This window comes from Salmo salar, chromosome 03, assembly GCF_965601325.2.
Source record: "Salmo salar chromosome 03, fSalSal1, whole genome shotgun sequence".
NCBI classification, from domain to species: Eukaryota; Metazoa; Chordata; class Actinopteri; order Salmoniformes; family Salmonidae; genus Salmo; species Salmo salar.
In genome coordinates this window covers 18,246,795-18,273,496 of record NC_138293.1, presented here as the reverse complement: position 1 = coordinate 18,273,496, position 26,702 = coordinate 18,246,795, and the positions used below count along the sequence as shown (strand labels likewise).

At 44.0% G+C, this 26,702-nt stretch overlaps 1 protein-coding gene across 1 annotated transcript in view; it reads right to left on the bottom strand.

The window, feature by feature from the left end:
* Positions 1-11,252: 11,252 nt before the first annotated feature.
* LOC106598776 (dihydropyrimidine dehydrogenase [NADP(+)]) overlaps positions 11,253-26,702 on the bottom strand; it is a 38,102-nt gene continuing 22,652 nt past the window's right edge. The window contains 4 exon segments of the mRNA XM_082973060.1: positions 11,253-11,313; positions 12,807-13,000; positions 15,318-15,481; positions 15,889-15,974. Coding sequence (XP_082829186.1) covers positions 11,253-11,313; positions 12,807-13,000; positions 15,318-15,481; positions 15,889-15,974 — 505 coding nt within the window.

Here is a 26,702-nt window from a genome sequence, read left to right as displayed (position 1 = left end):
TCTATATGCCAACAGATTGCGACAATGCCTAATTTATCATAACCATTACAGATAACAAATCCTAGTTGCTAAATTGCCCCATATAAACTGAGTGTACAAAACATTAGGAACACCTCCTCTTCCATGACATAGACTGACCAGCAGGGATGTCACTAGACATTCAGAACATCCAGGACAGGGCCTCCCGAGTGGCGCAGTGGTCTAAGGCTGTGCCACTAGAGATCCTGGTTCGACTCCAGGCTCTGTCGCAGTTGGCCGAGACCGGGAGACCTCGGGTTAGGGGAGGGTTTGGCCAGCAGGGATATCTTTGTCCCATTGCGTTTTAGTGACTCCTGTGGCAGGCTGGGTGTATGCACACTGACTCGGTCGCCAGGTGTACGGTGTTTCCTCCGGCACATTGGTGTGGCTGGCATCCTGGGTAAGCAGGCATTGTGTCAATAAGCACTGCAGCTTGGCTTGGTTGGGTTGCGTTTTGGGGGAAACACAGCTCTCGACCTTCTCCTCTCCCGAGTCCGTACGGGAGTTGCAGCGATGAGACAAGACTGTAACTACCAATTGGATACCATGGAACTGGGGGTAAAATAAAATACATAAAAGAACATCCGGGGCTTAGCCCTGAAGACCTGGGGCTGACTCCAGGTGTTCCTAATGTTTTGTACACTCAGTGTCTATTCAGTCAATAAAAAAGCAAGTGCCATTTAAGATGCATTTATTGAAACCATCATTTCAGTTGATTATATTATGTTGTAGAACACAATCAGTAACCTCAGCAGTGGCGTTTGCTTGTAGAAGCTTATGGATGTGCAATGGCATAGCCTTGTTTTGTTTATTTAGCAGAAAAGATGCTCTTATTTCCAGAGCCCTTCTCACAGTCAAGACACATCTATTTTATAGTTAAAAAATATGACGTAGTATAACAAAATAAAATATAACACAATATTTTCCCAAATGAAAAAAAGTTACCAGTGCGAAGTGATGCGTATCTCGTGCCTGGAACAGTTATTCTCAAAGAGTGATCATTTCAGTGGCGTGTATTCATGGGGCTAAGGGAAGTCAGGCTTCCCCAAAAAATGTACCCCAACAAATAAAAAGAACTTTGGCATGACCCTGGACAACACGCTGTCGTTCTCTGCAAACATCAAAGCGGTGGCCCGCTCCTGCAGGTTCATACACTACAACATCCGTAGAGTACTACCTTACCTCACATAGGAAGCGGTGAGGGTCCTAATCCAGGCACTTGTCCTCTCCCGTCTGGACTACTGCAACTGTTGGGTGTGCTGTTGGGTGGGCTCTCCGATTGTTCCAACAAACCCCTGCAACTTATCCAGAACGCAGCAGCCCACCTTGTACTCAACCTTCCCAAGTTCTTTCATGCCACCCCGCTTATCCGCACACTCCACCGGCTTCCAGTCGAAGCTTGCATCCACTAAAAGACCATGGTGCTTACCTACGGAACAGCAAGAGGAACTTCCCTTCCCTACCTTCAGGTTATTCTCAAATCCTACGACCCAACCCGATCCCTCCGTTCTGCCACCTCAGGTCTCTAGGCCCTCCTACAGCTCCTGCTCAGACCAGTCCAAGCTCTTCTCTGTCCTAACACCCCAATGGTGGAACCAGCTCCCCCCTGAAGCTAGGACAGCAGAGTCCCTGCCCATCTTCCGAAAAACATCTAAAACCCTGCCTCTTCAAAAAGTATCTTAAATAATCCCCCTCCTCAACTCGACCAAAATAAAAATAAAAATAACACTTAACCAGCACTTGCACTTGACCCCCCCCAGCTCTGACTCTACTGATAGCTATGTTGATGATGAACAATTTACATTCTATGCTTGTGATGTGGTTGTCCCACCTAGCTATCTTAAGATGAATGCACTAACTGTAAGTAGCTCTGGATAAGTGTCTACTAAATGACTAAAAGTTCAATATGTAGCTAGATGTAGTAGGCTAATGTTAACTAGCTGGCCTGGTGCATCATTGCCCATGAAAGGAAGTTTGGCTAACGAGCAAGCATTTTAGCCAGGTAGCCTAGGACAACTAAAACTAAAAGTGTGTACTGTATGACAGAGTCATAGACCATTTAGGCAACATAAAGAGGAGGATGGCTTTGGCTTTTCTCTACAAGTAGTGTGAGTCAACATGTTTTTTTTCTACTTGCAAGCCCACACACACACACAGAAATCAGTGCCATGGACAGCCACATAATATTTATCTTACGTTGATTGGACTAAATAGTTTTTGGTGTATTTTAGTTGTCACTGTATTAGACTAAGCATAGGTTACTAGATAATGTTGAAATGTTGAAGTTGAAATGGTGCTGGATTAATGGAGCCAGCGCCTGTTTTCTTAGCGAGTTGCGGTAACTCTCTCTAGTTCTAAATCAATACTTGTTTAGTAGTCTGAAAATGTCAGAAAAAATAATTGCTTGACCATGCTGTAGGTTTGTTTGTTACATGCAATGTGTTTTGTGGACTCCACCGGACAGATGTTGCTCTCCGGTTTTGTGATGAAACAAAGGTGGGGTTGAATTTATTCTGCCACTGTCTTCTTATTGTCTCAGCCTTAGGCCTATATATCACAGTGTCAAGGCACATGAACTATGAGGTTATAGACCAAACAACGCAATTAACACAACACATAGGTTGTAATATGTTTTTTTTCTGGCTTGGCTTCCCCAGTGATTTTACCCACGCACCACTACTGGATTATCTGAAACGGGGCTCAATTTGGCGAGTTGAAAGAAAAATAAATCTGGGTTACAAACCAAAATCTGTCTTCTTTTCAATATTCAGATGTTCAATTTAGTGTATTCTGCTTGTTATTTGGACTTTTTTTAATGGATGAACAATTCCACATGGTGATAAATTACAGCCACGACATCTATTTGGTGAGCGTATGCTTAATGATTCTGATGAAAATATGGTCTTTGTCTTTATCAAACTAATGTTTTTGCATATTTAACGTTTGGAACCTGTCTATGTTTAGGGGCGTTATAGCCTAGGCTAACCAATTCTAAATGGCCCTAGCAGTTCACAAGTACACTACATAGCCAAAAGTATGTGGATACACCTTCAAATTAGTGGATTCAGCTATTTCAGACACACCTGTTGCTGACAGGTGTATAAAATCAAGCACATAGCCATGCAATCTCCATAGACAAACATTGGCAGTAGAATGGCCTTACTGAAGAGCTCAGTGACTTTCAATGTGGCACCCTCATAGGATGCCACCTTTCCAACAAGTCAGTTCGTCAAATTTCTGCCCTTCAAGAGCAGCCCCGGGTAACTGTAAGTGCTGTTATTGTGAAGTGGAAAGCTCTAGGAACAACAATGGCTCAGCCGTGAAGTGGTAGGCCACACAAGCTCACAGTACAGGACTGCCGAGTGCTGAAGCACGTAGAGCGCACAAATTGTCTGTCCTCGGTTGCAACACTCACTACTGAGTTCCAAACTGCCTCTGGAAGCAACGTCAGCACAATAGCTATTTGTCCATGCCCAATGCCAAGTGTTGGTTGGAGTGGTGGAAAGCTTGCCACCATTGGACTGTGGAGCAATGGAAACGCATTCTCTGGAGTAATGAATCATGCTTCACCATCTGGCAGTCCGATGGACGAATCTGGGTTTGGCAGAGGCCAGGAAAACGCTACCTGCTCCAATGCATAGTGCCAACTGTAAAGTTTGGTGGAGGAGGAATAATCTGGGGCTGTTTTTCATGGTTCACGCTAGGCCACTTAGTTCCAGAAAAGGGAAATCTTAATGCCACAGCATACAATGCCATTCAAGAGGATTCTGTGCTTCCAACTTTGTGGCAACAGTTTGGGGAAGGCCCTTTCCTGTTTCAGCATGACAATGCCCCCGTGCACAAAGCGAGGTCCATACAGAAATGGTTTGTCGAGATCGGTGTGGAAGAACTTCACTGGCCTGCACAGAGCCCTGACCTCAACCCCATCGAACACCTTTGGGATGAATTGGAACGCTGACTGCGAGCCATACCTAATCGCCCAACATCAGTACCCGACCTCACTAATGCTCTTGTGGCTGAATGGATGCAAGTCCCCGCAGCAATGTTCCAACATCTAGTGGAAAGCCTTCCCAGATGAGTGGTGGTTGTTATAGCAGCAAAGGGCGGACCAACTTCATATTATCGCCCATAATTTTGTAATGAGATGTTTGACGAGCATTATTATTCCTAAACTGCAGCTCGTTGTTGGAACACATATTATCCTACTTCAATTAACCAGTCCATTTTGAATTTGTGATAAAGCTGTCGTCATTTGGCAATTAATGTAGCTTGTTTATCCCATCAGTTAGATACATTTTTTAGGCTTTTATTTCTGTAGGCCTAACGGGAGCTGGTATATCCCATCAGTTAGATACGTTTTTATAGGCATTTATTTCTGTAGGCCTAACGGGAGCTGGTATATCCCATCAGTTAGATACGTTTTTATAGGCTTTTATTTCTGTAGGACTAACGGGAGCTGGTATATCCCATCAGTTAGATACGTTTTCATCGGCTTTTATTTCTGTAGGCCTAACGGGAGCTGGTATATCCCATCAGTTAGATACGTTTTTATAGGCATTTATTTCTGTACGACTAACGGGAGCTGGTATATCCCATCAGTTAGATACGTTTTTATAGGCTTTTATTTCTGTAGGCCTAACGGGAGCTGGTATATCCCATCAGTTAGATACGTTTTTATAGGCTTTTACTTCTGTACGACTAATGGGAGCTTGTGTGCGCACTCAGCACGCCGTTTGGTGTGTGGAGGGAGTGGTCGGAACGCAATTTGTCACACCCTGATGTGTTTCACCTGTCTTTGTGATTGTCTCCACCCACCTCCAGGTGTCTCCTGTTTTCCCCATTAGTCCCCGGTGTATTTATCCCTGTGTTTCCTATCTCTCTGTGCCAGTTCGTCTTGTTTTGCCAAGTCAACCAGCGTTTCTCCTAGCTCCTATTTTTCCCAGTCTCAGTTTTTTCCTAGCCCTCCTGGTTTTGACCCTTGCCTGTCCTGACGCTGAATCCTCCTGCCTAACCACTCTGCCTGTTCTGACCTCGAGTCTGCCTATCACCTGGTACTGTTTGGACTCAGACCTGTTCACTAAACCCCTGCCTGTCCTGACCTCGAGCCTGCCTATCACCTGGTACTGTTTGGACTCGGACCTGTTCTCTGAAACACCCTGCCTGTCCTGACGTCGAGCCTGCCTATCCCCTTGTACTGTTTGGACTCGGACCTGTTCTCTGAACCCCTGCCTGTCCTGACCTTGAGCCTGCCTATCCCCTGGTACTGTTTGGACTCTGACCTGGTTTTTGAACTCTCACCTGTCCCCAACCGGCCTTTTGCCTACCCCTTTTGCTGTAATAAATATCAGAGCTCAACCATCTGCCTCCTGTGTCTGCATTTGGGTCTCGCCTTGTGCCCTAAAGGGAATTTAGGCAGGAGAATGGTGTGATGCTTAGCTTGGTTTATTTTTTTTATACAAACGGAACACTAGAGTCAAAGCAAATTAACGTTGTCTTCAGGACAACATTTTACTTGCCCGGGCAGCAACAAAGCACATTCCACCAAATAGTTTTACAGTATAAAATGTTTAAAAAACATCTCTGGTTAAAGATCGAGTTTTGCACAACAAGCTACACTATATCTTATATTTTATGTAAGGTAAGACATGAAAGATGCAAGTGACTAACCAATTCCAATGAAGACAGCCTGGATTTCCTTGTCTTTCAGGGAGTTCAGGCTCATCCCGTTCATACCCAGTCCCTTCTCTCTGACAACCTGAAAGTGGGCAAGTTATGGATTTTTAGGGTTGAGTTAAATGTGTGTCTGATGTAAGTGAATAATCAGTGACATTCATCATATAAAATACACACAGTGATATTCAGAGACAGAGACAATAGGACCATGGTCGGGTAACATTCCTCTGGGGTTCGATAACTACATGGAAAAGACAAATGACACGGCCATGACAGCGGCCTATTTGTTTGTGTTTGTCACTGGTGTAATAGAGTGAAGTTGGGACAACGTCTTCCTTCTCATTTCCCTCACACTCTTTCTCTTAATTAAATTAATTGAGAGGCCATCTTAATGGAATTCATTTCTGGAGATTAATAAAGCCTTGAAGAAAAGGTCAGACGGCAAGAAGCATTAGCTAACTCCCCTCCCTTCATCCCCTCGCTCCTGTCTAGCCAACCTCAAGGAATGTTGTCTCACTCTCTCTCTCTTTTATCTCTCTTTCTTTTCCCCATGCTTCCCTTTCTTCTCTCTCTCCATCTTTCTTTCTCACCCTTCTCCCTCTCCACCTCTTTCAATAACCCATCTATTTCTCTCTCTCTCTTCCATTACTTTTTCTCTCTCTCTCCCTCTCTCTCTCTTCCCTTCTTCTTTTCTCTCTCTCCATCAAATAAATAAATAATTAGGAATAAATCAAATTAATCACGGTTAGGTGAGCTGGATGAGTAATATTGATTGGCCTTTTTCCTGGCTATGGCATTCAGACAATGACCAGATGGATGCCCCACGCCGGAGGAAGTGTCTTTGTCACTTAGCTTTCCCCACTGTAGCTTCTAATTGATTTCTCTGCCCTGTACCTGTTTGTTTAGAGCTTTAGGTTGCTTTTGTCGTTATTAATGTCACAGACATTTTCCTGGTGATGGGTGCATAGCTCTTGACAGTGAGAGTGTTGTGTGTGAGCATAGTGTGTCTATGGTTTGGTGAGTGTGTGTGTAAGTGGTGAGTGGTGAACCTAAAGAGGACCAGGCTCTGAGGGGTGGCCAGTCCTCTTCTGGCTGTGCGGGGTGGAGATTATAACAGTACATGGCCATTAAGGCCAGATCGTTCTTCAAGATGTTCAAACATTGATAGATGACCAGCAGGGTCAAATAATAATAACTGTGGTTATAGAGGGTGCAACAGGTCAGCACCTCAGGAGTAAATGTCAGTTGGCTTTTCATAGCCAAGCATTCAGAGGTTGAGACAGCAGGTGCGGGAGTGAGGGAGCGAGAGAGAGGGTCGAGAACATCAGGTCTGGGACAAGGTAGCATGTCCAGTGAACAGGTCAGAGTTCTATAGCCACAGACAAAACAGCAGAAACTTGATCAGCAGCACGACCAGGTGGACCGGGGACGGGGACAGCCAGGAGTCCTCAGGCCAGGTAGATCTGAGGCATGGTCCTAGGGCTCAGGTCCTCTGGGAGCGAAGAGAGAGAGAGAGAGATATGGGCGAATTAGACGGAGCATACTTACGTTCACACAGGACACCAGATAAGACAGGAGAATTTTACGTGATCCGAGCTCCCTGGCACATAGACTATTGCAGCATATATACTGGAGGCTGAGTTGGGGGGGAACTATGGCCCTGTCCGACGATACCCCGAGACAGGGCCAACCAGGCAGGATATAACCTCACCCACTTTGCTAAAGCACAGCCCCTACACCACTAGAGGGATATCAACAGACCACCAATTTACTACTCTGAGTCAAGGCTGAGTATAGCCCATGAAAGATCTTCTCCACCGCACGAGTGTGACAGGAAGATCACGTCAGTGACTCAACCCACTCAAGTCGAGTATAGCAAAATAATCCTGGAACGAAGTGACGCACCCCTCCTAGCGACGGCATGGAAGAGCACTACTAAGCCAGTGACCCAGCCCCCGTCGTACGCTCAGAGGCACAGAATCCCAGTGGAGAGAGGGGCGCTGGCCAGGCAGAGACAACAAAGGCAGTTCACCACTGCCTGGACCAGACTACACTCAATCATAGGACCTACTGAAGAAATTAATCTTCAGGCAAGATTTATAGATTGAGACCGAATCTGCGTCTCTCAAATGGATAGGCAGACCATTCCACAAAAATGGAGCTCTATAGGAGAAAGCCCTGCCTACAGCTGTTTCTTTAAAAATTCTCAAGACAATAAGGAGGCCTGGGTCTTGTGACCGTAGTGTATGGGAAGGTATGTACGGCAGGACCAAATCGGAGAGATAGGTAGGAGCAAGTCCATGTAGTGCTTTGTAGGTTAGCAGTAAAACCATGAAATCAGACCGAGCATTAACAACAAGCCAGTGTAGCATTGGACTAATATGATCGAATTTTGGGGTTCTAGTCAAGGTTCTAGTAGCCGTATTTAGCACTAACTGAAGTGTATTTAATGCTTTATCTGGGTAGCCGGAGAGTAGGGCATTGCAGTAGTCTAATCTAGAAGTGACAAAAGCATGGATTAGTTTTTCTGCATCATTTTTGGACAAAAAGTTTCAGATTTTTGCAATGTTATGAAGATGGAACAGAGCTGCCCTTGAAATATTATTGATATGTTCTTTAAAGAGTGATTTGGGTCCAGTGTAAAGCCAAGGTCTTTCACAGTTTTATTTGAGACGACTGTACAACCATCAAAATTAATTGTCAGCTCAAACAGCAGAGCTCTTTTATTCTTAGGACCTAGAACTTGCATCTCTGTTTAAAACTAGTTTAAAAGTAAAACGTTTGCCGCCATCCACTTCCTTATGTCTGAAACACTAGCTTCCAGGGTTGGCAATTTTGGTGCTTCACCATGTTTCATCGAAATGTACAGCTGTGTGTCGTCCGCAAGTGTCACAAGGGTCGTATTGAGTGGAGCAAAACGCAGCGGGTAAAGTGCTCATCTTCTTAATTTTATTAAAGAAAACACTTAATCAAAATAAACAAACGACAAAAATAGTCCAATAAGGTGCACAGACTATACTAGAAACAACCACCCACAAACACAAGTGAAAACAAACACAACTAAATATGGCCTCCAATTAGAGACAACAACAACCTCTAATTGGAGGTCATTGCCAAAACTCACATAGAAATAGAAAAGCTAGATTAAACATAGAAATAGTAAAACTAGAACCTAAACCCACAATAACCAAACACACAAAACAAACACCCCCCTGCCACGCCTTGACCAACTATAATGACAAATAACCCCCTTTTACTGGTCAGGACGTGACAGTACCCCCCCCAAAGGTGCAGACCCCGAATGCACCTTAAACAAAGGGAAGGGAGGGTGGCCACCGTCGAGGAGCGTCGCTGGAGACTCAGGGCTGAGGAGCGTCGCTGGAGACTCCGGGCTGAGGGCCATCGCCTGGAGACTCCGGGCTGAGGGGAACCAAAATGTTGTTTTGGTTCCAAATAATCCATAGTTATATCCAAATACCTCCATTTTGTTTGTGCATTCAGGTCACTATCCGAAGGGTAACGCGCGAGCGCATTTTGTGACAAAAAAATTAAAAATATTCCATTACCGTACTTAGAAGCATATGAAATGCTGTTTAAAATACATTTTTATGCTATTTTTCTCGTAAAATAGAGATAATATTCCAAACGGGCAACGTTGTATTCATTCAAAGAGAGAAAGAAAAACGTGGCGAGTTCTCGTGACCGCGCATCTCCAGTCTCACTGTCCCCAGGCTGACCACTTACAAACTCTGCTCCTATACTTTGCCCAGAGACAGCAGACACCCCATTCCACTTTCTGGCAGCTTTAGAGAGCCAATGGAAGCCTTAGAAAGTGTCACGTTACAGCACAGATGCTGTAATTTCGATAGAGATGTAACAGAAGGGCAACAAATTGTCAGACAGGGCCCTTCCTGCATGGAATCTTCTCAGGTTTTGGCCTGCCAGTTCTGTTATACTCACAGACACCATTCAAACAGTTTTAGAAACGTTAGAGTGTTTTCTATCCAAATCTACTAATTATATGCATATTCTAGGAGTAGGAGTAGTAACCAGATTAAATCAGGTACGTTTTTTATCCGGCCGTGAAAATACTGCCCCCATCCCAAAGAAGTTAACACAAATACCTTCATCATTCTTCATATTGTATTCACAATATATTGGATGAAAACTTGACAGATAAAGGGGGTATCCTTTCCAAGTTACAGTATTTGGTCCATACAGTTTTTAATAACATCACAATATGACAGTAGTTTTCTACATTTCCCCGCTGACCATTCCCCACATTCTTTATGTTAGAATTATTGTTCCATTATCCACGTTTGGACGTTAGAGTTTTGTGTGGGCAAAAGTCCCTCTAGACAAAGGCATTCCTTTGATTGATACTAAAGGGTAGAGAGGGAGTTCTCTCGCTTAAATTTACTTCTGGGTGTGGAGGTGTTAAAACCACCACAGTTCCCTCCTCCCCCCTTTGCGGGTGGGAGAGGATCTGGTTATTGTCAGCCATTTCCAAGCTGATCTGACCCATTGTGATCCTCACAGGACAGTGATGACACCATCTACACCATCCCGTTTTAGCCTCAGCCAGCACCATCTTCAGATTAGCCTTTATGTCGGTAGCCCTGCCCCCTGATTAACAGTGTATGATCGCTGAATGATTCTTTTCAAGTTTAATAAGTTTAATATTGCGGGTAATAGAGTCACGAATGACTAGGGTTTTCAATTTGTCAGAGCTAATGGTGGAAGGCTTCGGCAGCTCAGACCCCGTAACGGGTGGAGGAAAGACCTGAGAAGGCTCGGGCTCTGACTCCGACTCGTTGCTTAGTGGAGAAAACGGCTGAATGACAGACACCGGTTGAGCATGCAGAAAGCATTTCATTCCAGAAGCCATGAGAAAATTGTCTGGCTGCGGGGACTGGGCAGGGGGATTAACACTACTACCTGTATTTACTGGTGTCACAGACACTGTATCATCCTTTCCTGCACTTAAATTGCCCTTGCCTAACTGTTGCATCTGAAGCCGAGCTTGCAACTCGGCTATCCTCACCATAAGGCAATAGTTCTCCTGTATATTAAGAGTACAGCGACTGCAATGAGAAGGCATAATGTTACTTCACTTTTTTTTCGGCCGGAGGAGGTCCTGCAGATCTATCTCCAGATAGATCCGGGGTGAAAAGGTTGAATAAAAAAAGTTGTGTGAGGACAAAACTAAGACCCTTGGTAAACTTGTTAAATACAGAGTTTGATTAAATAGTTGTTAAAAAGAGACAACACGGAAAAGTCGCTGCTGCGACATGTTGAGGAGGTAAAGTAAGGTGCGGTATCAGGGGTGGCTATAATCAGTGTGGTGTTTGTAAGCAGTCAGGTGTGGTGAGGTGGTGTGTGTGCGCGTGTGCGCTTTGCAAGTCTTTGTATACGCATGTGTGTGTGCATGCACGCAATGCAAGTGTTTGTACGTGTGTGTATGTGTGTGCGTGTGTGCACATGCATGTGTGTGTACTCAGTGTGGTGTGTGTTTAATACCATCACCCCCAGGTCTTTCCTCAGATCAATCTCAAACTCCATCACCTCATAGGGCAGGAGGAACTGAGGGATGGCAGGAGGAACTGAGGGATGGCTGCAGTACTGAAACAGAGGAAAAGAGGAAGACATAGAACATGATTACTAAACACAAATTATTAAACAATGCTTTTGTAGAAAGGGCTTATCTATAAAATTGTCAAAATGTTTGAATGTTGAAAACATTACACCCTGAACAGCTTCTACCCCAAGCCATAAGGTTGCTAAACTGTTTATTTTCTGTCCTGTTTTCTTGTCACTTTATTACTAGTTATATGTACATAAACTATATATACAAAAGTATGTGGACACCCCTTCAAATGAGTGGATCCGGCTATTTAAGGCTCACCCATTGCTGACATTTGTATAAAATTGAGCACATAGCCATGCAATCTCCATAGACATACATTGGCAGTAGAATAGCCTTACTGAAGAGCTGAGTGACTTTCAAAGTTGGCACTGTCATAGGATGCCACCTTTCCAACAAGTCAGTTCATAAAATTTCTGCCCTGCTAGAGCTGCCCGGGTCAACAGTAAGTGCTGTTATTGTGAAGTGAAAATGTCTTGGAGCAACAACGGCTCAGCCGTGAAGTGGTAGGCCACACAAGCTCACAGAACAGGACCACTGAGTGCTGAAGCGCTTAGCGCATAAAAATCGCCTGTCCACGGTTGCAACACTCACTACCGAGTTCCAAACTGCCTCTGGAAGCAACGTCAGCACAAGAACTGTTTGTCGAGAGCTTCATGAAATGGGTTTCCATGGCCAAGTAGCCACACGCAAGTCTAAGATCACCATGCACAATGCCAAGCGACAGCTGGAGTGGTGTAAAGCTCATTGCCATTAGACTCTGGAAAGGCGTTCTCTGGAGTGATGAATCACACTTCACCATCTGGCACTCCGACAGATGAATCTGGGTTTGGTAGATGCACAGTGCCAACTGTAAAGCTTGGTGGAAGCTGAATAATGGTCTGGGGCTGTTTTTCATGGTTCAGGCCCCTTAGTTCCAGTGAAGGAAAATCTTAATGCTACAGCATACAATTACATTCTAGATGATTCTGTTCTTCCAACTTTGTGGCAATAGTTTGGGGAAGGCCCTTTCTTGCTTCAGCATGACAATGCTCTCGTGCACAAAGCGAGGTCCATACAGAAATGGTTTGTCAGAACCCTGACCTCAACCTCGATCGAACACCTTTGGGATGAATTGGAACGCTGACTGCGAGCCAGGCCTAATCGCTTAACATCAGTGCCTGACCTCACTAATGCTTTTGTGGCTGAATGGAAGCAAGTCCTAGAGCAAGGTTCTAACATTTATTGGAAAGCCTTCCCCAGAAGAGTGGAGGCTGTTATAGCAGCAACGGGCGGACCAACTCCATATTAATGCCCATGATTTTGGAATGAGATGTTCGACGAGCAGGTGTCCACATACTTTTAGTCATGTAATGTATCTACTTCGATTACCTCTTTCCCCCTGCACATCGACTCGGTACTGGTACCCTGTGTACATAGCCAAATTATTGTTACTCACTGGAAATTAGTAATACTAATTGAGCCCATCTACCTCAATCCTCCAATATATGTCTGTTAATTGAACACAGTGATGTCATACCCCAGTCTGGCCAGGTATGAGGCACAGTTGAAGGTCACCGGGGGACAGCCAATCATAGCGGTCTTGACATGAAAGCTCTCCGACATCTGATCTGGAGGCAGCAAGTCAGGATTACGAACCTCAGGAATTACCATCTTGCTGAAAACCTGGAATGAAAAACAACAGAATGTCTAAATGTTAAAGCAAAAATGGTGAAGGAGAAAAAGAAAAAAAATATGTACAGTATCCTTTTCAGGGCAGGGAGAAGTTAATATGGACTTGACATTTATGGTTGTCACATTGGACAAAGGTCAGAGCCCTGAGTGGGCTGGGGTTTTAATGTGAGGGGCATTCCAAAAGAGGAATACCACATTAATATGTGACATTTGACATGAGAGGAATTGACCAGCTGAAATTGAACAAAATTATTACAGTCAATCTTTAAACCCACTGGTACTTATTGAGATGGAAGACTGATGCTTTTGGCGGTGGGTCTGTGTAGAGCCATGCTACCATACCTGCAGTTATTGCAGTTATGATAGTTTACATCATAATTGTATTTACAAGGGAACCTCTGACACAGTATGGTCATTGTTTTTATGTGGATGCTATGATAATGGAACCTTAATTAATTATGCACAGCTACAGAATGTGAGCTGAATAGCCTGGATATCGGACAAGTAAGGTCGGCTAAATGAAATACACTACATGACCAAAAGTATGTGGACACCTGCTCATCGAACATCTAATTCCAAAATCATGGATATTAATATGGAGTTGGTCTGCCCTTTGCTGCTATAACAGCCTCCACTCTTCTGGGAAGGCTTTCTACTAAATGTTGGAACATTGCTGCGGGGACTTGCTTCCATTCAGCCACAAGAGCATTAGTGAGGTCAGGCACTGATGTTGGGCGAATAGGCCTGGCTTGCAGTTGGCGTTCTAATTCATCCCAAAAGGTGTTTGATGGGGTTGAGGTCAGGGCTCTGTGCAGGCCAGTCAATTCTTCCACACTTCGCGGCTGAGCCGTTGTTGTTCCTAGACGTTTCCACTTCACAATAACAGCACTTACAATTGACCGGGGTAGCTCTAGCAGGGCAGAAATTTGACGAACTGACTTGTTGGAAAGGTGGTGTCCTATGACGGTGCCACGTTGAAAGTCACTCAGCTCTTCAGTAAGGCCATTCTACTGCCAATGTTTGTCTATGGAGATCGCATGGCTGTGTGCTTGATTTTATACACCTGTCAGCAACGGATGTGGCTGAAATGTCTGAATCCACTAATTTCAAGGGGTGTCCAAATACTTTTGTATATATAGTGTATTTTCAGAATGTTGGGTATTCATTTTACTCTTTCTCCTGTACCTACTGTATAGGGATCCCTGTGTACTGTAGGCATCCCACTCTCTCATTCACTGTTTACACTGTTTACCTGGGCAGGCTGGGATGTCCTGTGACAACTAATGGGATTTGGTGCTCACAGAAGCCCCTTGTTTCCAACTGACTTCAATCGAGGCAATGCCCTTTTCTCCTGTATTGGAGGACTAACCTGAGGAGCGAGTGTATGTGTTTATGTGTGTGTGCGTGTATTATGTGTGTGTGTTTATGAGTGTGTGTGTTAGAGAGAGAGGGAAAGAGAGAGAGAGAGGGAGGGAGAGAGAGAGTGAGTGTGTTTGTGTGTAGGTCTGTGTGTTCCTGCGGTGTTTGTCTGTGTGTGTGTGTGTGTGTGTGTGTGTGTGTGTGTGTGTGTGTGTGTGTGTGTGTGTGTGTGTGTGTGGTGTGTGTGTGTGTGTGTGGTGTGTGTGTGTGTGTGTGTGTGTGTGTGTGTGTGTGTGTGTGTGTGTGGTGTGTATATGGGTGCATGTGCTTGTGTTTGTGGAGGCAGGATAGTGATGGCCCTCTCAGAAGGGGTTATCTAATCATCAGTTTGATAAACATCTGTGACCTTTAGCATTTAGGAAGAGAGGAGCTGTCACTCTGACGGAGACAGGCGTTTTACCACCCCGAGAAGGAAGGAGTGGGACTGGGGAGAGGAGGAAGGGGGACAGGGAAGAGAGGGAGGAGGGAGGACAGGGAAGAGAGAAAGGAAGCAGATTGGGGAGAGAGTGACTGAGTGCTTTTTTTCCGACTACAACAGTACAGGACAGGTAGCAGTGGTTGTTAAATCAGGACCATCGGTACAATTTTACTTTATTTATTTCTTTATTTTACCAGGTGAGTTGACTGAGAATACATCGTCATTTACAGCAACAACCTGGCAACGGTTCACAGATTGTAGTGCAATAGTGTAGCTGAAAGTTCTTAGCATGGGTACCAGTATGTTTGTGCCAACAGTCCACTCCTTTTCATGCCAAACAGCTCTGGATTTCAGCCTACAAAGTTCTGGGCTAGAACAAAAATATGCAAATGTGTTCTCTTTCTATTTTTTTTGCAGTTCAATACTGAGGTCAAAAGGATGCATCTCTCTTGCCAAAACGTAGTACATTACCTCAACAGCAAACTGCTGCAGGCCCCCAATGTTGATGGGTCCTTCCTCGGAGGCGAAGAGGTTGCAGCCCCCCACACAGAGCTCCTACGTGAGGCCCACCATCTCACACGTCAGCCTCACGAAGTTGTCCGACAGGATGGCCTTGGCCGCTCCATAGTAGTTTTGACGCATACAAACACAGACACATATTGATATTGAAGCAACATAGTGAGCTGAAGAATGGGTAACGGTTCAATTGTTCAACTTATTATACATAGTATATGTATTATACATAGTATAATAAGTAGTTCAGAATGAATGTTCAAATCAACATTCATGCATTGTCTTTGAGTTTAACGGTATACAATGGCTATATATATATATATTTGTAGGTGTTTTGACACAGACTGTAAATCAAAGACAGTCACGTGGGAGAGAATTAGTGGGAACAGTTGGGAGTCGCATATGTGGCTATGCTGGGGAATGTTACCACTACACAACGGCTCTGCTCGCAGGTATACAATGTCAATGTATACCTATTACTGTATCTACATTATCATCAAGACCCAGAGAGAAATAGGTTTCTTGCCTATGTTTGAGATGCTGGGGATGAAGGACTTGATGTCCAGGTTGGTGAGGCAGCTCTTCTAGCATGGTGCTTCAGCACATTTCAGACACCTGTGGGGATGAATACATGATTACATTCACAATATACCAATCAACTGATATTGATTAATTTCTCTGTTATGATATGCCACAATTATAAGGAACAGGCATCCATTTTTACATTAAAAGTTAACAAGGCACATATGATACCACACACCTCCCTGTATCACTATAATGTAAAGGCCTAACTACATTAAGGCTGTGAAGAGTCACCAATCCATCCGGCAGTCCTGATTGGATGAGAGAGGTATGGCGTGTCACTGTCTATGCTAACTTAATGATTTGTCCCTTTGTCTCCATGGAGACAGCGGGGTCGGAAAACAAACGGCTGACTGATGATCGGTACGTCCTCGCCACCACGTATCTCTGCACCAACCGAGAGAGAGGCAGAGGGAAGACTAATACTTGTTATAAATACTGATGACTCCATAATGGCGGTGGAGACGCCATATTGGTAGACAACAACAAGCCGCCACTAAATTATACATGGGCTAATTTGGCAGGGCCTGATTAAATATTCATGAAGTAACAAAATGGATGCAGTGCTGCGAGACCTGTCTACAAACGTCAAGACCTCAGAGAGATTGAAAGAGAGAGAAAGAAAGCAGGGGGCGGGATTGAGCAGCCTCTGTGAAGCTTGTTTTATGTTTTCCTTATTGAACTAGTCAACGTAAACAGACTTAACAAATGGACAGATGTTGGTGAGGTAAATTAGGTGTTTTTTGTTGGTTTAATTAATTGACGTTTCTCTTTTCTTTTTCCTCATCAGATGCAGATGCATCACTTTCAAAGTTAACACGAGAAAACTGGCAGATGAGAGATCCTGTCTATCCCTTTATTTCTCTTTACCTTTCCCACTCTCGCGTCTCTGTTTCACCCTCTCTCTCCCTCTCTCGTTCTATCACTTACGCTTTTCTGACCAGCAGCCTGTAAGCTCTCCAAGTGTCAAGTGAAAATAACGCACAGGCAATCCTATTTGATCAGGATTCGTAAATGTCCCGCGGCAGTGTGTGCCAGGATCTTGAGTACCACTAACAAAGGGTCTCTCTCTGAACAGCTCTGAGCTCACCTGTGTTTTTTCAGGCCTGGCGGCCATGATAAAAGGCACAGCACAGACTTCCAAATGCATCCTTAATCACATTAAAAAGGAGATTGAAAATGTGTACCCACAAAAGATGTAGTTTGATGTCTTGTCTAGAATCAGACTTTTGTAGTGAACCTGTTATGAGTGCTCAATTAGCATGTAGAAGTGGGACTGGAATTCACAATTATGACTTTGTGATCACAGCTTGGTTCAATGTCTATACATTTACACAGACGTTTCAACTCCCTCAATGTAAACTCTTTATGTTGAACTTCAAATGAAATCATCCCAGCTCAGACAAACACCAAGTTGATCCTGATTCTGATTCCATTGATCATCCTTCAGATGTTTCTACAACTTGATTGGAGTCCACCTGTGGTAAAATCAATTGATTGGACATGATTTGGAAAGGCACACACCTGTCTATATAATGTCCCACAGTTGACAGTCATGTCAGAGAAAAAAACCAAGCCATGAGGTCGAAGGAATTGTCTATAGAGCACCGGGACAGGAATGTGTGGAGGCACAGATCTGGAAAAGGGTACCAACAAATTTCTGCAGCATTGAAGGTCCCCAAGAACACAGTGGCCTCCATCCTTCTTAACTGGAAGAAGTTTGAAACCACCAAGACTCTTCCTAGAGCTGGGCGCCCAGCCAAACTGAGCAATCCGGGGAGAAGGGCCTTGGTCAGGGAGGTGACCAAGAACCCGATGATCACTCTGATAGAGCTTCAGTTCCTTTGTGGAGATGGGAGAACCTTCGAGAAGGACAACCCTCTCTGCATCACTCCACCAAACAGGCCTTTATGGTAGAGTGGCCAGACAGAAGCCACTCCTCAGTAAAAGGCACATGCCAGCCCGCTTGGAGTTTGCGAAAAGACACCTAAAAACTCTCAGACCATGAGAAACAAGATTCGCTGGTTTGATGAAACCAAGATTGAACTCTTTGGCCTGAATGCCAAGCATCACGTCTGGAAAAAACCTGACACCATCCCTACGGTGAAACATGGTGGTGGCAGCATCAAGCTGTGGGGATGTTTTTCAGCAGCAGGGACTGGGAGACTAGTCAGGATCGAGGGAAAGATGAATGGAGCAAAGTACAGAGAGATCCTTGACAAAAACCTGCTCTAGAGCGACGGGACCACAGACTTGGGTGAAGGTTCACCTTCCAACAAGACAACGACCCTAAGCACACAGCCAAGACAATGCGGGAGGTGCTTTGGGACAAGTCTCAGAATGTCCTTGAGTGGCCCAGCCAGAGCCCGGACTTGAACCATATCGAACATCTCTGGAGAGACCAGAAAATAGCTGTGCAGCGACCCTCCCCATCCAATCTGACAGAGCTCGAGAGGATCTGCAGAGATTAATGGGAGAAACTCCCCAAATACAGGTGTGCCAAGCTTGTAGCGTCATACCCAAGAAGAGTCGAGGCTGTAATAGCTGCTAAAGGTGCTTCAACAAAGTACTGAGTAAAGGGTTTGAATACTTATGTAAATGATTATTTCAACAATATTTCAACAACAAAAATTATACATTTGAAAAAATTCTCAAAACTTGTTTTTGCTTTGTAATTATGGGGTATTGTGTGTAGATTGATGAGGGGGATTTTTAAAATCAATTTTAGAATAAGACTGTAACGTAACAAAATGTGGAAAAAGTGAAGTGGTGGTACTTTCCAAATGTACTGTATATACAGTACTAGTCAAAAATGTGGACACACCTACTCATTAAAGGGTTTATCTTTATTTTTTACTATTTTCTACATTGTAGAATAATAGTGAAGACATCAAACTATGAAATAACACATATGGAATTATGTAGTAAACAATAAAGTGTTAAACAAATCTCCAACTGCTCTTAAACTCAGTAAAACTAAATGCATGCTCTTCAACTGATCGCTGCCCACACATCACTACTCTGGATGGTTCTGACTTAGAATATGTGGACAACTACAAATACCTAGGTGTCTGGTTAGACTGTAAACTCTCTTTCCAGACTCACATTAAGCATCTCCAATCCAAAATTAAATCTAGGATCAGCTTCCTATTTCACAACAAAGCATCCTTCACTCATGCTGCCAACCTACTGATCCTTGACTTCGGTTATGTCATTTACAAAATAGCCTCCAACACTCTACTCAGCAAATTGGATGCAGTCTATCACAGTGCCATCCGCTTTGTCACCAAAGCTCCATATACTACCCACCATTGCGACCTGTATGCTCTCGCTCCCGCCTTTCCTTCCAGTTCTCTGCTGCCAATGACTGGAACAAACTGCAAAAATCACTTAAGCCGGAGACTGATATCTCCCTCGCTAGCTTTAAGCACCAGCTATCAGAGCAGCTCATAGATCACTGCACCTGTACATAGCCCACCTGTAATTAGCCCATCCAACTACCTCATCCCCATACTGTTATCTATTTTATTTATTTTGCTCCTTTGCACCCTAGTATCTCTATTTTGTACACTCATCTTCTGCACATCTATCACTCCAGTGTTTAATTGCTATTTGGTAATTATTTCGCCACTATGGCCTATTTATTGCCTTACCTCCGTTATCCTACCTCATTTGCACACACTGTATATATACTTTTTCTATAGTATTATTGACTGTATGTTTGTTTATTCCATATGCAACTCTGTGTTTTTGTTTGTGTTGCACTGCTTTGCTTTATCTTGGCCAGGTCGCAGTTGTAAATGAGAACTTGTTCTCAACTAGCCTACCTGGTTAATTAAAGGTGAAATAAATACAAATATATATTTTATATTTGGGATTCTTCAAAGTAGCCACCCTTTGCCTTGACAACAGCTTTGCACACTCTTGGCATTCTCTCAACCAGCTTCATAAGGAAGTCACATGTAATGCATTTCAATTAACAGGTGTGCTTTGTTAAGTTAATTTGTGGAATTTCTTTCCTTCTTAATGCGTTTGAGCCAATCAATTGTGTTGTGACAAGGTAGGGTTGGTATACAGAGGTCAGCTAGCCCTATTTGGTAAAAGACCAAGTCCATCTGCCCCCAGCTGTGCTTTGGACACCATATGTGAACTGATTGCCCCCCATCTATCTTCAGAGCTCATGCTGCTAGGTGACCTAAACTGGGACATGCTTAACACCCCAGCCATCCTACAATCTAAGCTTGATGCCCTCAATCTCACACAAATTATCAATGACCCTACCAGGTACAACCCCAAAGCCGTAAACACGGGTACCCTCATAGATATCATCCTAACCAACTTGCCCTCTAAATACACCCCTGCCGTTTTCAACCAAGTACTCAGCGATCACTGCCTCATTGCCTGCATCCGTAATGGGTCAGTGGTCAAACGACCTCCACTCATCACTGTCAAACGCTCCCTGAAACACTTCTGCGAGCAGGCCTTTCTAATCGACTTGGCCCGGGTATCCTGGAAGGATATTGACCTCATCTCGTCAGAAGAGGATGCCTGGTTATTTTTTTTAAACGCCTTCCTCACCATCTTACATAAGCATGCTCCATTCAAGAAATGTAGAACCAGGAACAGATATAGCCCTTGGTTCTCTCCAGACCTGACTGCCCTTACCCAACACAAAAACATTCTGTGGCGTTCTGCATTAGCATCGAACAGTCCCCGTGATATGCAACTTTTCAGGGAAGTAAGAAACCAATATACACAGGCAGTTAGAAAAGCCAAGGCTAGCTTTTTCAAGCAGAAATGTTCTTCCTGCAACACAAACTCCAAAAATGTTCTGGGACACTGTAAAGTCCATGGAGAATAAGAGCACCTCCTCCCAGCTGCCCACTGCACTGAGGATAGGAAACTCAGTCACCACCGATAAATCCACTATAATTGAGAATTTCAATAAGCATTTTTCTACGGCTGGCCATGCTTTCCACCTGGCTACCCCTACCCCGGTCAACAGCACGGCACCCCCCACAGCAACTCGCCCAAGCCTTCCCCTTTTCTCCTTCTCCCAAATCCAGTCAGCTGATGTTCTGAAAGAGCTGCAAAATCTGGACCCCTACAAATCAGCCAGGCTAGACAATCTGGCCCCTTTCTTTCTAAAATTATCTGCCCGAAATTGTTGCAACCCCTATTACTAGCCTGTTCAACCTCTCTTTTGTGTCATCTGAGATTCCCAAAGATTGGAAAGCAGCTGCGGTCATCCCCCTCTTCAAAGGGGGGGACACTCTTGACCTAAACTGCTACAGACCTATATCTATCCTACCCTACCTTTCTAAGGTCTTCGAAAGCCAAGTCAACAAACAGATTACCGACCATTTCGAATCCCACCGCACCTTCTCCGCTATGCAATCTGGTTTCAGAGCTGGTCATGGGTACACCTCAGCCACGCTCAAGGTCCTAAACGATATCTTAACCGCCATCGATAAGAAACAATACTGTGCAGCCGTATTCATTGACCTGGCCAAGGCTTTCGACTCTGTCAATCACCACATCCTCATCGGCAGACTCCATAGCCTTGGTTTCTCAAATGATTGCCTCGCCTGGTTCACCAACTACTTCTCTAATAGAGTTCAGTGTGTCAAATCGGAGGGCCTGTTGTCCGGACCTCTGGCAGTCTCTATGGGGATGCCACAGGGTTCAATTCTTGGTCCGACTCTCTTCTCTGTATACATCAATGATGTCGCTCTTGCTGCTGGTAAGTCTCTGATCCACCTCTATGCAGACGACACCATTCTGTATACTTCTGGCCCTTCTTCGGACACTGTGTTAACAACCCTCCAGATGAGCTTCAATGCCATACAACACTCCTTCCGTGGCCTCCAACTGTTCTTACATACAAGTAAAACTAAATGCATGCTCTTCAACCGATCGGTGCCTGCACCTGCCCGCCCGTCCAGCATCACTACTTTGGACGGTTCTGACTTAGAATATGTAGACAACTACAAATACCTAGGTGTCTGGTTAGACTGTAAACTCTCCTTCCAGACTCACATCAAACATTTCCAATCCAAAGTTAAATCTAGAATTGGCTTCCTATTTCGCAAAAAAGCATCCTTCACTCATGCTGCCAAACATACCCTTGTAAAACTGACCATCCTACCGATCCTTGACTTCGGCGATGTCATTTACAAAATGGCCTCCAATACCCTACTCAATAAATTGGATGCAGTCTATCACAGTGCCATCCGTTTTGTCACTAAAGCCCCATATACTACCCACCACTGCGACCTGTACGCTCTCGTTGGCTGGCCATCGCTTCATACCCGTCGCCAAACCCACTGGCTCCAGGTCATCTACAAGACCCTGCTAGGTAAAGTCCCCCCTTATCTCAGCTCGCTGGTCACCATAGCAGCACCCACCTGTAGCACGCGCTCCAGCAGGTATATCTCTCTGGTCATCCCCAAAGCCAATTCCTCCTTCGGCCGCCTCTCCTTCCAGTTCTCTGCTGCCAATGACTGTAACGAACTACAAAAATCTCTGAAACTGGAAACACTTATCTCCCTCACTAGCTTTAAGTAGCAGCTGTCAGAGCAGCTCACAGATTACTGCACCTGTACATAGCCCATCTATAGTTTAGCCCAAACAACTACCTCTTCCCCTACTGTATTTATTTATTTTGCTCCTTTGCACCCCATTATTTCTATTTCTACTTCCACTGTAAATCTACCAAATCTACCATTCCAGTGTTTTACTTGCTATATTCTATTTACTTCGCCACCATGGCCTTTTTATGCCTTTACCTCCCTTATCTCACCTCATTTGCTCACATTGTATATAGACTTATTTTTCTACTGTATTATTGACTGTATGTTTGTTTTACTCCATGTGTAACTCTGTGTTGTTGTCTGTGTCGAACTTCTTTGCTTTATCTTGGCCAGGTCGCAATTGTAAATGAGAACTTGTTCTCAACTTGCCTACCTGGTTAAATAAAGGTGAAATAAAAAATAAATAAAAAATATTATGGCAAGAACAGCTCAAATAAGCAAAGAAAAATGACAGTCCATCATTACTTAGAGACATGAAGGTCAGTCAAGAACTTGTAAAGTTTCTTCAAGTGCTGACGCAAAAACCATCAACCGCTATGATGAAACTGGCTCTCATGAGGACCGCCACAGGAAGGGAAGACCCAGAGTTACCTCTGCTGCCGAGGAGAAGTTCATTAGAGTTACCAACCTCAGAAATTGGCAATTAACTGCTCTTCAGGTTGCAGACAAAATAAATGCTTCATGGAGTTCAAGTAACAGACACATCTCAACATCAACTCTTCAGAGGAGACTCGGTGAATCAGGCCTTCATGGTCGAATCCCTGCAACAAAACCACTACTAAAGGACACCAAAACTAAGAAGAGACTTGCTTGGGCCAAGAAACACGAGCAATGGATACTAGACTGGTGGAAATCTGTCCTTTGTTCTGAGTCAAAATGTGACATTTTTGGTTCCAACCTCTGTGTATTTGTGTGACGCAGTGTAGGAAAACGAATGATCTCTGCATGTGTGGTTCCCACTGTGACGCATAGAGGAGGAGCTGTGATGGTGTTGGGGGTACTTTGCTGGTGACACTGTCAGTGATTTATTTAGAATTCAAGGCACACTTAACCAGCATGGCTACCACAGCATTCTGCAGCGATACGCCTTCCCATCTGGTTTGAGCTTAGTGGGACTATCCTTTGTTTTTCAACAGTACAATGACCCAAAACACACCTCCAGGCTGTGTAAGGGCTATTTGACCAAGAAGGAGAGTGATGTAGTGCTGCATCAGATGACCTGGCCTCCACAATCACCCGACCTCAACCCTATTGAGATGGTTTGGGATGAATCGGACTGCATAGAGAAGGAAGAGCAAACAACAAGTGCTCAGCATATATGGGAACTCCTTCAAGACTATTGGAAAAGCATACCTCCTGAAGCTGGTTCAGAGAATACCAAGAGTGTGTAAAGTTGTCATCAAGGCAAAGGGTGGCTACTTTGAAGAATCTCAAATATAAAATGTTTTCATCAAAATGCCCACTCAAGACAAATCTTGAAACTGTCTGTCAGCCTACCAAGGTATTTACAAACAGCACAGAAATTAAATCATCCACATGTATTGATTACATCTTTACTAATGCTGCAAATATCTGCTCTAAAACAGTATCCAAATACATTGGATGTAGTGATCATAATATAATAGCCATATCTAGGAAAACCAAAGTTCCAAAGGCTGGGCCTAATATAGCTTATAAGACGTCATACATTAACTTTCATAGTGATTCCTTTGTTTAAGATGTAAATAATATTTTCTGGTCTGTGGTGTTTAACGCGGAGCAACCAGACACTGCAACCAATAAGACAATGAATATAAAAACTGTTAAATCCCCTTGGATTGATGAGGAATTTAAAAATGTTATGGTTGAGAGGGATGAGGCAAAAGGAATTGCAAATATGTCTGGCTACTTGGCCGATTGGCAAACATACTGTAAATTGAGAAATCATGTAACTAAATTGAACAACAAAAAGAAGAAACTGTACTAATATGAAATTATATGAAGAATGATAGTTAAACGCTTTGGACCACCCTTTACTGATTCCAACAGCCGACCAATCAGCCTGTTACCAACCCTTAGTAAACCGTTGGGGAAAATTTAGTTGACTAAATATAATGCTATTTCACAGTAAACAAATTAACAACAGATTTTAAGCATGCTTACAGGGAAGGGCATTCAACATATATGGCACTTATACAAATGACTGGCTAAGAAAAAATAATACAACGTTTGTGGGAGCTGTTTTGTTAGACTTCAGTGCAGCTTTTGACATTATCACCATAATCTGCTGGTGGAAGAAAAGTATGTGTGATGGCTTTCATCCCCTGCTAACATTAATCATATGCATGTCAAGCTCTCTTGGCTCAAAGTAGAGTAGCGATTCACTTCATCACTACTTGTATTTGTGAGAAGTACTGACATGTTGAATGCACCTAGCTGTCTGTTTCAACTATTAGCACACAGGTCAGACACCCATGCATACCTCACAAGACATGCCATCAGAGGTCTCTTCACAGTCCCCAAGTCCAGAACACTATGGGACTATGGGAGGCGCACAGTACTACATAAAGCCATAACTGTATGGAACTCTATTCCACATCAAGTAACTCGTACAATTAATAAAATCTGATTTTAAAAAACGTAGAAAAATACATATTTTACTCTTGTTCATGTAATGTATATATACTGAATAAAAATATAAACGCAACATGAGATGGCAAAGGGGGTAATGTGGGCCTTGTTCAATAATTAGGTTGAGGTTCAGTTGTGTGAATCCTTTTGGCATAGCTTCAATGCCTCAGTAAGCCTAGACAAAAATGTGCAGGTGTGTGTCTAAATTATATATATACCCCCCCCCACACACACACACACACACACAGATGCACAAACACCCCATATTATCAAGGGATGGAGAGAGATTATGGCATGCTTAAGGGATGTCGTTGTAGCTGTCAGAGCTGTCAGTGCAGTAGACTGGAAGTCCTTAGAGGAACACTGGAGAATGTCTACCAGCTGCACACAACGCCCACTGAGTCTGGCCCTGTCATAGGAGACACACACACACACCGTCTATTCTAATACTAGGACCAACCCCACACCTGCAACCCACAAGGGAGATCTTGGGTAGCAGGTGGGGGAATCTGGGGTGTGTAGGGGGGTATGGTGTGTATGTGTGTGTGTGTGTGTTAGCCTACAGCTGTGCCTTAAGGCTGTTTTAAAGGCTGCTATCCTTTACTGTTCAGCTTTAGATATACTGTAGGTTGTATTAGGGACATCACAAACCATATTGCCAGTTTTTACGCCACATACTGAGACAATACAAGAATACTGATTGAAAAACAAATGTATATCACTACATTTATGTTCCTTGAAGGCCATTGACATTGACTTACAGCTCTCTCTCTCTGACAACAGTATTCTTGAGTAAGGCATACGATCTTTCCACAAAACTATCATTCGACATTAAACAAATAGCACACAACATTACAGACTAGTACTTGGACATGAATGTCTTTAAAAGTGCTTCAACAGATTAAAGCCTCTGGGGATCCGCTCACTCCTTCAAATGGGACAGGGGCCCTGTAATAAAAGCCATCGTCGGCCATCGTTGTAATGAGAGCTCTGGGGAGCGTGTCACAAATGTCTGGAGGGACGAGACGAGACCTTCGAGACCGTCCACTCCACAACCAGGCACTGTCATCTTAATTATACAAGCTGCCTTAGGACGTGACCAATTAAGATTGGCTTCAGTATTAAAGTACCCCTCCTCTCTCTCTCCTCTCAACGTCCTGCTGTCTCTAGCTACTTGTGCTGGTAAGTAAAGCAGTGGAAAGGGACACTTTCTTATCTTCTTCTCATAATGAATCCACGTTTCTTTGTCCTGGTGTGATGCCAAAGAGAGGAAGGAGTGGAGGGGAGAGGAGGGAAGAAGAGAGGTACGGGACTTCAGTCGGTAGCCTAATGGAGTCTTTGAGGAAGACGATGTGTTGCTCTTCCTAATTAGCGACAATGTAATGTCTCGGGGACTAATGATCGCATTTTACTTCAATTGCCAGGGTTTCAGTGTCTCTGTGTTGAAAGCCTTTCTGTCTGGTCACAGGGTCCTTAGCGGCTTCAAATACTCAATGTTGATTTTTATAAAGGGGAAAAAAGAGATGACAGAAAAATGAGCCAAATGGCGAGCCCTCTA